Source organism: Scomber japonicus, chromosome 4, assembly GCF_027409825.1.
Source record: "Scomber japonicus isolate fScoJap1 chromosome 4, fScoJap1.pri, whole genome shotgun sequence".
Taxonomy (NCBI): Eukaryota; Metazoa; Chordata; class Actinopteri; order Scombriformes; family Scombridae; genus Scomber; species Scomber japonicus.
In genome coordinates, this window is record NC_070581.1 from 729,550 (window position 1) to 743,496 (window position 13,947).

At 40.8% G+C, this 13,947-nt stretch overlaps 1 protein-coding gene across 1 annotated transcript; it reads left to right on the forward strand.

Moving 5' to 3' along the window:
• Positions 1-9,187: 9,187 nt before the first annotated feature.
• Positions 9,188-10,372, forward strand: gpr173 (G protein-coupled receptor 173). Its single transcript, XM_053317055.1, has one exon. The coding sequence runs from the start codon at positions 9,188-9,190 to the stop codon at positions 10,370-10,372; it is 1,185 nt and encodes a 394-aa protein (XP_053173030.1).
• The last annotated feature ends 3,575 nt before the right edge of the window (positions 10,373-13,947 follow it).

The window sequence follows — 13,947 nt, forward strand, 5'->3', positions numbered from 1 at the left end:
TAAAAGCTTACATGAGTGGTGATGAACCCAGTCTGCTATCACTGGGACTGGGGTCTACTGGTAACTGGCAGGAGCGTGTGTGGAAAACCCGGAGACATGACATGCACAAGAAAAAAGAGGAAACGCAGCAGTGGCTCCTTTAAACCTTTTGTTTTTTAAAGGAAGTCCGCAACAGGCAAAACACTGAAGCCTTTTTTTTCTTTTTTTTTCTCCATACAGATGTGGAGCACTGACACAGTGTGAGGTGATTGCTGTCTTTCTTTTTATTCACTGATTGTTTGGAGCTGTTGGTGTTTGTGTGTTGGAGCAGGAGCCAGGTGGATCGCTGTAGCTTCTTCTTCTAGACGGCCTGCCTGCTACAGTCTGGAGGACAAGCAGCCCACAACAGGTAAGCAGCACAAACATGACTACCATTTTGCATTGCCTACAGGTTCCATGGACTGCAAAATACCATGCTGCCTGCCTCTGCATTCCTGCATGCCATTTATTAGAGTGGGAGAAGCCTCGCTGCTGTCTCCCTCTCTCTATGCCACTCTCTCTCTTCCCCTCTCTCTCGCAGCCTCCTGTAGGCCCAGACTATCGCAGCTCACTGGGACTGCCACCTTTTGTCTGCCTCAGTGTCTTAACAGAAGGGGGGGGGGATCATCCGATAAAGGGGGGTCGCATTATGCAGAGCTCATCTTTATATTTGATGCATGCATCACAGCATCAGTGTGACGCTGTGTTGTGTTGATGATAAATAACAGAGGAGCTCCAGCAGCTGTAGGGCCTCTCTCTCAGCACAGGGACAGCCAAGTGATTTAATATCATTTGCTGTAATGTGCCCCCCCCCCCCCCCCCCTTCCATCTCATCCCACCCCTGAGAACATAGCGCCACCTCCTGAAGTGATACAGGCTGAATGATTTGAAGCTGGACTGCAGCAGCTGCACTGGTGGCGGATTCAACCCCCCAGTCCTCATCAGAACCTGTAGGCTCCATGTGAGGAGGCCTGATGGGCCCCGCTGTCAGAGAGAGAGCAACTCTTTCTCCATCTCATCCAGTGAGCATTGTCGCCTCCTCCCACAGACATCAAGCCAGAGGTATTGGGCTGCTGTTGCTACCCAGTTCCTGACAGTGACTCTGCCCTCCGCCGCCAACCACCTTCCAGCTTCATAAAGCCCCTCCTTCAAGACACACAGCCCCTCTCTCACACTTCCCCTCAGCTCCCAGCCTGTGGAGCTATGAGGGCTGCAACTCCTGAAAATGACCTCATAAGAACAGTTTGATCGAAGAGTAATTTGATCAATTTCATCATGATTTGACAAAACAGCTTTGTTGCTAATCGCTGTTTGCGGTTGATTATTCAGTGTTTGCATTTGCATGATTTGTCCTTTAAATACCATGCGATTTCTTCAAGGGTTTTTCTTTTTCACATGAAATTTCCACAAAGGGTCTCCCTAATACTCAGAAGGAGCAGATGTGACTGTATTCCTGGATGGCACTGACACATAACAGTCCAATGATTCATTAAATGATTAATTCACTCATTCTTTGAGGTTTGTCTCAAAAAGGCAACCTTTAGCCTAATTTGCATGCTAACACAATCACAATGACAAAGCTAACATGCTGATGTTTTGCAGGTATTGTTACCACATGTGGAGGCTCTGAAGCTACAAGGTAACCCTTTAATTCACAGCTATGAATCCAGCTCAAGCAAATATACATATGGTTAAAGGACAGGTTCATCATTTTCAAGTCTATTGTAAAGCAACAGTCAGGAGTCCAATTGAACATGTTTTTCTTGCTGTAATGATTCCTCCTGTTCATACTGACCATTAGTAGATCTCTTCATAATGTACTTACAATGGAAGTGATGGAGGACTAAATCCACAGTCCTCCTTCTGTGTAAACATGGATTTAAAAGTTGATGTGAAGCTAATATGAAGCTTCAGCGTCCAAATGAGTCAAATCTTCATCTTCTATGTTTCAACGTTACAGTGGTTTTAGTAGCAAAGTCTTTTTGTTACTATACTTCCACCACAGAGAAACAGGAAACACTAAGAGGGAATCTGATGGTAAAAAGACTGTAAATGTGTCAGATATCACTTGATATGACTAACTCACACTGATGAAGCTCAATAGAAGCTGATCAGAGACTTTAAATGACTGTGTGGACACACTGTGGATACAGTCCTCCATCACTGAACACTGAAAGCACATTAGGAGGAGATATTTTAATAGTCAGTATGAAAAATTGTGAATGAACCCTTCTTTCATCTTCCTCATCAGCAGCATACAGCTACTTTCCCCAGTTTTTCAGTGAGGAGCGCCAATGACAGTCACCCGTACAATTATTGAGACAGTCCCAAATGGGGCTAAGGTTTTTGGGGTCTGTGTGCCTTAGATGAACTGCTGTCAGATTGTCTAATAGTATTTGAAACTCCATCCCATCTAACTTTTTTGACATTCTAACTTCACACAGGGATTATCAAGGTGTACATAGCTGTAAAGTGGGTAAAGTTTCTTTTCCTTCTTCAGTTCTCACTCAGTATGAATCTCTCCATTGTCCCCATTTAATGATTTTTGCTAGCAATGTCCCAACATGGTTTTTCTGGCCCCTATCCTGATCCGAGTCCTTCACCATTAGGCATCAGCCAATACACAGTCTGATCCGACTTATGTAAACTTTCTTTTACATAGCAGCAGCAGACAATGTCAAATTGATATGTATTTGACATAAAGAAATAGAGGCTGTTGCCTAGTGACTGATACACATTTTTCATGGGCTGCTTAATCCAAACCCTGAAGGTCCTGGTTCAAATTATTAAAGTCAGCTGCTTAAATAATTGATATATGTATGAAAATTTAACTGGAGAATGTGACTCCTGAAATTGACACGTGGCGATCTTCTAGGGAGAAGACATATCACTCGTCATTTGTTGGAATCACAGAAACACTCCTATCCACTGGTATTCTGACTGATGGATGTGTGGATTTAAAACGAACTTATAATTATGCACTTAATTTGTTACTAACTTTGCCTTAATGCAAATACACTCAACCTATTTTGTCATGTTTGTAATTAAAGTGTTTTAACGCAGCCAAATTCACCATATATTTGTTCTTGTTGACATTTTGTTTCTGTTTCTGTTGTCAGATGGTGGCAGTACGGTGAAATTTGATCACAACACATAAATACTATCCCTTAATATGGTCATTTTCTATAATCGTGTTATACTGAATGTTTGGTATCATACTCAAGTCTTTACCGAAATGATGCTGCAGATAAAAATCATTGTTTTTTGCTCACATTGACAAAATGAACAAAAGTCCAGGGTAATGACAACAGCAGTGGTGAGATCTGATATATTGACATGGAAATGAGTGATCACAGAGAAAGTTCCAGGCACAAAATATCCTGAAATATCTCCTATGGACAATAAAACAGTGACAGGGCCACGGCACAGCTGGATCCTGTGGACATTAAGAGTCAGTTCAATCTCAAATGACCAGGGATGTTACAGAGTGGAGGTTCCTTTCTCACCAATGATGTTTGGCTGAGTACAGACACAGACCTGCCAACAGACAAGTTCTCATGTGACCTATCATCAGGTTACTCAAAGAATTAACATTTAGTGACAGCTGATATGCCACCATCCTGTGAACCTTTAAAAGTGATAATGTCACATGAGAAGCTGCTAGCTGAATGTTTTCTACACTGCTGTTTTGCCAACTTGCGTGGGCAAAAGGACTAATTACTCACAGGATTCATCAACGTCATTAAATATAATAAACTGCACCCTTAACCTATACTCTCTAATCTTTTTTTTTTTTTAAATGTACCTAACTGGTGAGTACGTTGTTGACGCTACTCTGGGGCCTATTCCATCACTACAGATGTCCTCCTGCAGCTGCTACATCCAGCCCCTCACTGGCACTTTTCAGCAGTGAGGAAGGTGGACATCAAATGGATTGCTAGTTCTTTACATTACATTACAAGGGCACATTTATCTACAAAATATGTGTCGAATTAAACCGTGGCTCCTAGGTCTTCTGAGGTAAATCACCTGTGTGACTCTGCATTGGACACTATGGAGTCACAAAGTCACTATGGAGCTGAAGTCCACAAGAACGACTTTCCTGCTTGTGTTCCTGACGAGTCCAGATGCTGAAGGATGAAGTGGATGGCCATGCTTACCGCATCCACAAACCTATTGGCTCTCTAGGTGGACTGTAGGGTGTCCAGGAGTTGGTCTATGGTGGGAAGTGAAACGGCTCAAGGTGCTTAAAGGACTTGGTTACAACATAGGTCAGGTCGACAGGTCTGCAGTCATAAAGTCTCGTGGACCGTAGTTTTTTCTGAACGTGGATGATGGAGGAGATCTTCAAAGCAGGCTTGCACATGGCCTGTCTCCAGTGAGTATTAAAGCTGTCTGTGAACAACGGAAACATCAGGTCACCTCAGTACTTCAGTGTGGAGGAAGGGAGTCTGTTCCGGCTGCTTTGCAGGGGTTCTTTCTCTTAAACAGCCTGTTAATGTCTTTCTCCAGGATTGAGAAAATCAGGACTGTCCTTTTGTCGTTCAAGAACTCATTCAGGTTGTTGGCCAGGTGTGAGACGTTAATGGAGTGGGGGGCTTTAAGTTTGTAGTAATCTGTCTGAAGCCTCTCCAGATGGAAGAAGTTGTTGGAATGTCTCAGAGTACAGATGTTAAGCCTTTTTCACTGTCTTGCTGAACTTGTATTTCACCTCTTTAAACGTGTCCCTGTCCCCATTCCTGAATGCCTCTTTTTTCAGTCTTCCCCGTACAAGCTTAACTGTGAAACCAGGGTTTGTGGTTGTTGTAACTCACCCTGGTGCATGACGGTATACAGATGTGTATATACAGCCTCTGTGTAGTCATCCATGACTAATCATTCTATTCAGCACACTCCAAGAACTTATGGAGGTCCTCCACAGCTTCACTGTTCCACCTCTTAAATACCCTCAATACAGTTGTGATTTCTGCCTGTTTGTGGGGATCATGTGGACCATAACGTGGCCAGAGTGGCTCAGTGCAGTGTGTGGGACATCGTGGTAGGCATCTCTGATAGTAGTATAATAGTGGTCCAAAGTATTCTCCTCTCATTTTATATTTGGGAAGGTCATGGCCTAAATTACTTTTGTTAAAGTCACCAAGAACAGTAACAAAGGAGTCCCGGTTTGTCTGCTCCACACACAGTATCTGGTTGGTGAGTTTGTGCTGAGCTTCCTGCATGTTGGCCTGCAGTGAAATATGACCAGTATGAAGGACATCAACTCATGGGAAGAGTAGAAATGTTTTCACAGTTGAAAGATTACAGATAAGGAGAACAGTACTACAGAATCACTGTAACGTTGTTACACCAGCTTTCATGAAATTTTCGTGAAAAACAGATACCTCCACCTTTTGCTTTGTCATTTTGATGTTTCGTTTTCATCTTGACAGTTCTATGTTAAGTCTTGTATTTATCCATTCAACCATGTCTTATCACGTTCTTTGCACAGCGATCGTACGTTGAGAGAGAAGTATTCCTTGTAACAGTGTAAAACATCGGAGTTGCATGGACGTACCGGCGTGTTTTCTTCTCCATCTGCATTTCGCTACATGGCCAAAGGAGGAAACCTTTGACCAGAATGTCCAATAATTCCAGATAAGGAGAGAAAAGTTGGAAATAAATCAGCAGCAGTTGTTTCCCTAATGTCCTGTGTAAGAGTCCTGGGTACTGAAGCAAAACATTGAATTATCAAACAAAATTACATTATCCACATACACCTACATATGAGTTCATTAGCTTGTATGAGCCGACAACGAGACCCTCTCATGACAGCATTACTCCATAGTGCTACTAGCATTAAAAAACTCCAAAGAAAACCTTTATAGTTGGACTAATCAACATGTAAAGTACCAGTCAAAAGTTTGGATACACCCATCCATTCAAGGGATCAAACTTCACTGTTATCAACCTCGTTTCCAACAGCAGCAGGGGCTGTTTTCACTGAAAAAGCTCTCAACAAACAGATACAGTTAGACCCTAACTGGTGAACATGGTGGTGCATTTAGCAGCTAAAGAGATGCACATTTTGCTAGATGTTTCAACAGGCAATGTCCATCATATAAACTTTGTGATATGTTTAACAGGGGAGGTGCATAATATTCACCCTTCTTGTGGATTGCTGCCGCCAAGTGGCCAAAAATCAAAAAGTGTTGCTTTAAAAAGATTGGGGCATTTTATGTTCAATGGGGTGATAATAACCATTATAACAACTGTTTTAAACAAAGAATCACATTAAGTAATCAGTCTCAAAGGATAGGTTCACATTTTCCTGCTTTTAAACAACAGTCAGGTGTCCATATGGACATTTAAAGAGGGTTTTCTTGCTATAATGTCACAGTAAACAGCCCTGGGAACTTGATGCTCTCACTTTAGATATTAACACTCGAAAAACTTGAAAACCAAACTCCATTAGAAGATTGGAAAACCTGATGTTGCCTTTATAATCACTCTGGCACGCCCCTAATTCAAACTAGCTATGTGTTTAAGTAAACCCAACCCACTGACCTGACAGCCATGCAGGACAGGCAATAGCAATAGTCTCCAACCCTGCTCCTGGAGAGCTACTGCCCTGCATGTTTTAGGTATCTCCCCACTCAAACACACCTGATTCTAATAATTAGCTCATTATCAAGCCCTTGACAAGCTTCAGCTGCTTGATAATGAGTTCATAATTAGAACCAGGTGTGTTAGAGTGGGGAGATACCTAAAACATGCAGGGCAGTAGCTCTCCAGGAGCAGTGTTGGAGACCACGGCCCAATAGGGAGATCAAGTGCTGTGTTAATAATCATTCCTCCTGTTCCTACTGACCTTTAGTAGATCCCTTATACCCCTTAAAATGTATTAATATGAAGCTTCAGCTGTTCAAATTAGTAAAATCAAGAGGATATCTTCCAAAGTTAATGCTTTTAATACAAAATCCCCTCTTTGTGTTTCCTCGGACACTGTTGAGCTGTGGTGGAAGTATAGTAACAAAAAGACTTTGCTACTAAAACCACTGTAACGTTGAAACATAGAAGATGAAGATTTGACTCATTTGGACGCTGAAGCTTCATATTAGCTTCACATCAACTTTTAAATCCATGTTTACACAGAAGGAGGACTGTGGATTTAGTCCTCCATCACTTCCATTGCATTATGAAAGTATCTTGTAATGGTCAATATGAACAAAAGGACACATTTCTCTGTTAATTCTGGGTCCTGATTATTATCTTAAGACAAGCTTGGAATAATTGTGAACCTGTCCTTTTTATGCAGTTGTCAACAATTGGTTGAAAAACATCATGTTGAGATGGACTGTTGTGCAGCAGTTCAAGGGGGTTGGCCACAATGTGGCACAAGCAGTCCAGTGCTAATATTCTGACATGTGATCAGTGAGCAGGATTAGTGAAGAAAGCAAAGATGTACCAAATAACCTCAGAGACAGCTGCATTCCACTTAAGGTCTCAGTATGTTTGAAACAAATTACCTTTTGTACTTCTCCCTCAAACTCCCTTTTTATTCTAATTCTTCACACAACCACTTCCACCACCTTTTGTGTGTACAACTGAGTGCAAATGAAACAGCAACAACACCCAAAAGGACTGAGCTTTTACTGTCCTGACTCAGTGTGTGTTCTTGTGTTCCTGTGGAGATACAACAACTCAGTGATGAAGGGTGTGATACAGCCAGAGGGTAGTCAAACAGCGAGAAGTGGTTTAGACACAGTCTGCTTTCTCTGCTGGTTACACATTCAGAAAGGATTCAAACCTTTGCACTTTCTGCACACTCCCAATAATGACAAAATGAAACATGATTTTAGAAAATGTATCTATTAAAATTCAAAAACTGAGACCCACTCTATAATATGACTGAAATATGCTTACTGATTATCTTGGTAGCTTATACTATTTATGTGATTTTGAGGAGTTTTAGTTGATGGATACAATTTGTCTTTATGAGTCAACCATATTTTTTTGATCACCTATTATAATTCATGTTTTGTCTGTCATTACTTTGACTGGCATTAGTTTTTTTAAAGTTTTTTTTAATTGTGCATCTTCCTCTTGTCTGCTTTTATTATATCTGCTATAAATTATTTATTTGTGGCAACAGAGTATTAAAGGTTCATGTAAACAGATTAGCCTTTAAACTTTGAGACCTTTACCAGATGATGATCAATAGCTGGGTTACTCTGCATGGACGAGGAACCTGTTTCAAGTGATTACTGGCCTTTATTTCAAAATATTTCCTCTGTATAATGTGTGTTATTGATTGAATGTTGTGTATATATTTGGCCTACATCAGTGTATCAGTGAGTCGAGATAGTGTATATTGCTTGTTTATGATATCCGAAGATAATGATCTCTAAAATAGAAGTATTCGAAATTGTCCTATCAATTTTTTTTAAATAGTTGTAGAGAAAAAATTAAGAAAGAAGAAAATTCCCAATGATTCCATTTAGTTGTGTTCTTGTACATATTTATATGGACTTATTACAGACACAGGGTGAAAATGTCTTGTACTGTAATATAATGGACAGTTACTGTTTGGTTGCTATGTTTCACTCATTTAAATGAGGAGCTAAAATATACAATAACACAACTGTCTTAATTACTTTTCACTTTTCCATCGTGTCAGGAAAACTCCCTGTCCTCACATATGCCCATAGGTGTTACCATGGTTACCAGAACATTTTACATAATATTGACACATGAGTAATGCAAGGGGGTTGGCCTTCTTAACTGTTCATGATTACAGATGGATTTAATAGTAGTTTATCTTTTTAATTCAATGTAAAATCACATATACTGTTTACTATCTGTGGACTGTCTGCTTTGGCTTCCTCATTAGAGCTAAAGAAGTCATCTTACACTTTAATATACAAATCTAGTGTTTATGGTATACCTGGACTGTACAGACATGTCACACACAGACCTATTCTCCTCCTAATTCTCTGTCTTTTGTAGTTTTTTTCAGGCTCTTGGAGAGGACCAGGAGGTGAGCCAACATACAATGGGGCAATGTGGTTTGAGGTGTTCCTGTTCCTTGTGAACTGCGGGTGGGAAGCAACCACGAGGACGAAGGAACGCCTAGCAGACGGAGGAGGCGGTGGAGGAGTGGTGGCTTTGGTGTTTGAGGGAAAGGTGTTATATGGGCGGGGGGGCATACGGGATGGCGAATGGGAACGAGAGCAGCGAGGGGCCTGCGGGACCCATGGCAGCAGTGGTGGCTACCACAGGAGGTATGGTAGCAGAGAGTCCCTCCTCTGCTGTCTCTACCTATATCAAACTGGTGCTACTGGGGCTGATCATCTGCATCAGTCTGGTAGGCAACCTTGTGGTGTCTCTGCTGGTACTGCGGGACCAGGCCCTGCACAAGGCACCTTATTACTTCCTGTTGGATCTTTGCCTGGCAGACACCATTCGCTCAGCCATCTGCTTCCCCTTTGTGCTGGTGTCTATAAAGAACGGCTCAGCCTGGACCTACAGCGTGCTGAGCTGCAAGGTGGTGGCCTTCATGGCAGTGCTCTTCTGCTTCCATGCCGCCTTCATGCTGTTTTGCATCAGTGTTACACGCTACATGGCCATTGCACACCACCGCTTTTACTCGAAGCGCATGACATTCTGGACATGCGTGGCTGTGGTGTGCATGGTGTGGACGCTTTCTGTGGCGATGGCGTTCCCGCCTGTTTTTGACGTGGGCACATACAAATTCATTCGCGAGGAGGACCAGTGCATTTTTGAGCATCGCTACTTCAAGGCTAACGATACGCTGGGTTTCATGCTAATGCTAGCTGTGCTCATTCTGGCCACACATGTCGTCTACATGAAGTTAATCCTCTTTGAGTACAAGCACCGCAAGATGAAGCCAGTCCAGATGGTGCCGGCCATCAGTCAGAACTGGACTTTCCATGGGCCAGGGGCTACTGGCCAAGCAGCAGCCAACTGGATCGCGGGCTTCGGCAGGGGTCCGATGCCACCCACTCTGCTGGGAATCCGGCAGAACTTGCACAACCAGAACCGGCGCCTGTTGGGTATGGAGGAGTTCAAAATGGAGAAGCAGCTTGGCAGGATGTTCTATGTGATCACCCTGCTGTTCCTGGTGCTCTGGTCTCCCTACATAGTGGCTTGTTATTGGAGGGTGTTTGTCAAGGCTTGCACAATACCACACCGGTACCTCTCCACCACTGTGTGGATGAGTTTCGCCCAAGCCGGTGTGAATCCTATTGTCTGTTTCTTCCTGAACAAAGACTTGAAGAAAGGGCTTCTTTCCCACCTACCAGCCTGCTGCAGGACTAAACCTCATCTGCCACGAGAGCCTTATTGTGTCATGTAAGCAGACATGATGATCTAAACATGAGAAAAAATAAGGGGCAGCCAACAGATGTATTGTGGGAGTGATTGCTTGAGTTCTCTTGGCGTTTTGATTCAATGCAAGCTACTTTGAAGCAGTGGGTGTAAACTAGTGAGTGTCATGGTAAAAACACTGGAAGGGTAAGCATGTATTTCCATCTATGAACCCTTTTTTTCACTCAAACACAACAGCATACATGGAGTCAGACCTTGACTTTTGATAACAGGGGAAATATATTTTGATAGCAAAACATGCAAGTAATAATGCAGTCATTGTGGAAACCAAGCCAGACAAATAGCCACCAACAAATGGCGAAAGCTGCTTCATAAAGAAGGTCAATTGGAAAAAGCCCTAGATTGACACAAATGCTGTTTGAGTTAGTTTGGTGACTGTGAGAATGCTAAGGAGGACAAAGAAGCAACTCTTCTAGTCTAAATCTAAATTTTACTATCATGCTGGATAACTTTGCAAAGCCAGATGATGTTAGTCGTATTAGTCTCTATGAATGTTTTCAGTGATTTCTTATGAAATACATCCTTGCATTATGTTCACGTGCAAGAGCGATACAAGAAAACGAGGGAGAGATATGCAACTAAAGTTTCCATTCATAGTTGGCATCTTAACTCCTATAAACACATTTTTATTAATATTTCATTTTAAGTGCTTGACAATATTAACTGAAAAATATATGTCACCATTATCTTATCATTTAGATCTCCTAACACTCTATCCAAAGACTTTTGATCAGCTGTTTAAACGTGTACAAACAAATAGTTAGGTCAGTTAAGTCTGTCCGATTTTAAGTCAGTTAAACATTGTACAAATGACTATATGTCACATTCTGGCCTAAAAATGATTTTAATTATGATGTTAAGTCTTTAAAATATGAGGAAACACTATTATTGACCTCAGCAGAGGGAACCCCCAGTGAGATGGTTTAATGTTACTTCAAGTTTGTAATGAAGTGCTCCTGTGAACGCTGTCCACACATATCATTACTGCAAACATCATCAATGACAGGAACACCAAGAAATGCTGTGCACCAGCTTTTATGACTTTTAATGTATTTTCTTTGCACTCATCCATATCTATGTTTTCTTAACCCATTACTCTTTGTGAACTAAAACAGACTCCATGTGTTGATCCATTACCGATGACAGCAGAAATTCAACTGCTGATACACACATGTGCTTTTAATGATGCAACCTGTTCAGCTTGGTTTAGTTTCCCACCAATAGAAGCTGGTTCTAGCCCACTATTTGAGTCTCAACACAGTGAGCATGAAATCTTCCTGAGGTGGGTGTGGCAGAAATCACTTCCCATTGGCTACCAAGTGCACTCTATGTTCTCCATATCATTTTGAGCATCTGAGTACTAAAGTTTAAAAAGTATTAACCATGTAGTGCCCTCAAATTTGTCATGTCCAGAGCAGGTACACTATGTTTGTGTACCATAATGTCTTATAGCTGTGTGTATACCACACCTCTGTTGTGGAGCAGTTTATATATTCTGACAGAGGAGGATTATATAAAGCTGGATGGTGACACACAGCTGACAGACTCTCATAGTGTCCTGTATTTTCTACTGGTCAGCTGAGCTAATTTCCTACTTGTCCATTTTGGATTTACTTTGCTCCCATGTGCAGATTTGTTAATTTTGTCAAATCAATTGAAATTACAAGATTTTGTGACATTTTGCCTCTGCACCTGTTGCTGATTATTCCTGTCTGAAAACTCAGCTGACTTAGTCACTGCGAGGAGCTACGAAGTGTTAATTATGTCTGACTGAGAGAACAAGGGAGAAATAAAGTAGCAGGAATAAAAGTGTCTTTCTGTCTGAGTAAAGCGAGCTGCACTGGGCTGAGGAGGAGAAATGTTCTATATTAATAAGCCAAAGTAAAACAGACACTGCAGAGTAAATAGAAGTATCGTACAGTCTGCAGAAACTATGTGGCGATGAAGTCTCCACAGGATTTTCTGTTTCCGAACACTCTTGGCACATTTTTATTCTGTTTGTGAAAGATGGAGAAAAAAAAGCCAAACTTCCATCTGTGCCAGTGATGATACCCTGAAGCATTTCCCATTCATCTCTTGTGAAACACAAAACACACAATAAGGAATTCTTTTCCTCCTCAGAATGAATTGCAGTTTGTTTCAAACTTTTCCTAAGGACAAATCAAAAGTTACATCTGTGAAACACATTGTACTTCAGAGAACTGACTGACTGCTGAAGACAATATTTTCTAGAGAAACTTAATGTAACTGCACTGATAACTATTTCAAGCTCATCAATAAACTTGTCGACAGGAGGTTTCATTTGTCGCATGTTAAAGACAGTAGATATAACAAGTGAAATGTGACAACCAAAGCACAGGTCAGACTGTCTCACCTGCAGCAGATACTAACAAGAATGTGGAAGCTAAGAAGTAAGCACTGTGCACTTCACTTCCTGTCAGCTCTGGTTCAAACTATCAGTATGAAGCTTGATGTAGGACTGGGCGGTATGGACAGAAATCGTGTGGTCAGTTCACAATTTAAATCACTTTTTGCTTGATGAAATGAAAGTTGAGCAGTAATAATCCATTTATAAGCAGTTTAGGTTATCCTAAAATACTAATAAGGAATACTTTGTTGAACAAAAGTGATGGTTTTCATACCAAAATACAAATGAACAGCAGGTTAATATTACTACAATAAGTTAATATTGAGTCCACGTTTTGTAATTATGTTAAGTACTTGTGTTTTCATATTGTTGTATGGTTGCTATGGTGATTTAAAAAATACAGGATTAATAGTCAATATTTTTTAATAGTTATAATATATTGACAGGTCTGCTGTTAATAAATGGAATATTAAATGGAAGCTACAAAGTCACTTCACTCATAAATTTGCAATAAAATGCCCTACTGCAAAGATTAACAGTCACTTAATATCACTTATAGTGAGAATAGATTCAATTCCGCAAGTTGCTGTGAAATAACTCACCCATGAAATGATTCCTTGTGACTTATTTCTGGCATTTCTTTCTTTGGAACATCCAGATGCAGCACAAAGGTCTGACTGACGCTGGCTGGCTGATTTATGTATTAGTATAATGTAACTATTCACACGTTACAAGACTGTCACAGGTCAAAATCACAAATGTAGCAGCTGTCATCTACATAACCTTTTGACGGAAAAAACATTTTGTGCACAGTGGTATATATGGATTTTCACAAAAAGTCAAATCAATCCAATTAATATGATATATCGCCCAATCCTACACTGGTGTTACTGCTGAAAAATGAACTTTACTTTATTGACTGCAGCTTCCTGTTGGTTTGATTGTACAGAAGCTTATTTTTGCCCAATTTTGTCAGGAAACTGAAATATATGAATTGGCAAATGTAATGATGAAACAAAAAAATAATTCCATTTAAAAAAAAAAAATGAAAATTAATATGTTGACTTTTTAAATTACAATTAGGGGGTATCAATTTAAGAAAAATTGAGAAATGATGAGATACAGTTACAATATTGACACTGTCAAACTTATTTAAAACAAAGTAAGTCATTCTA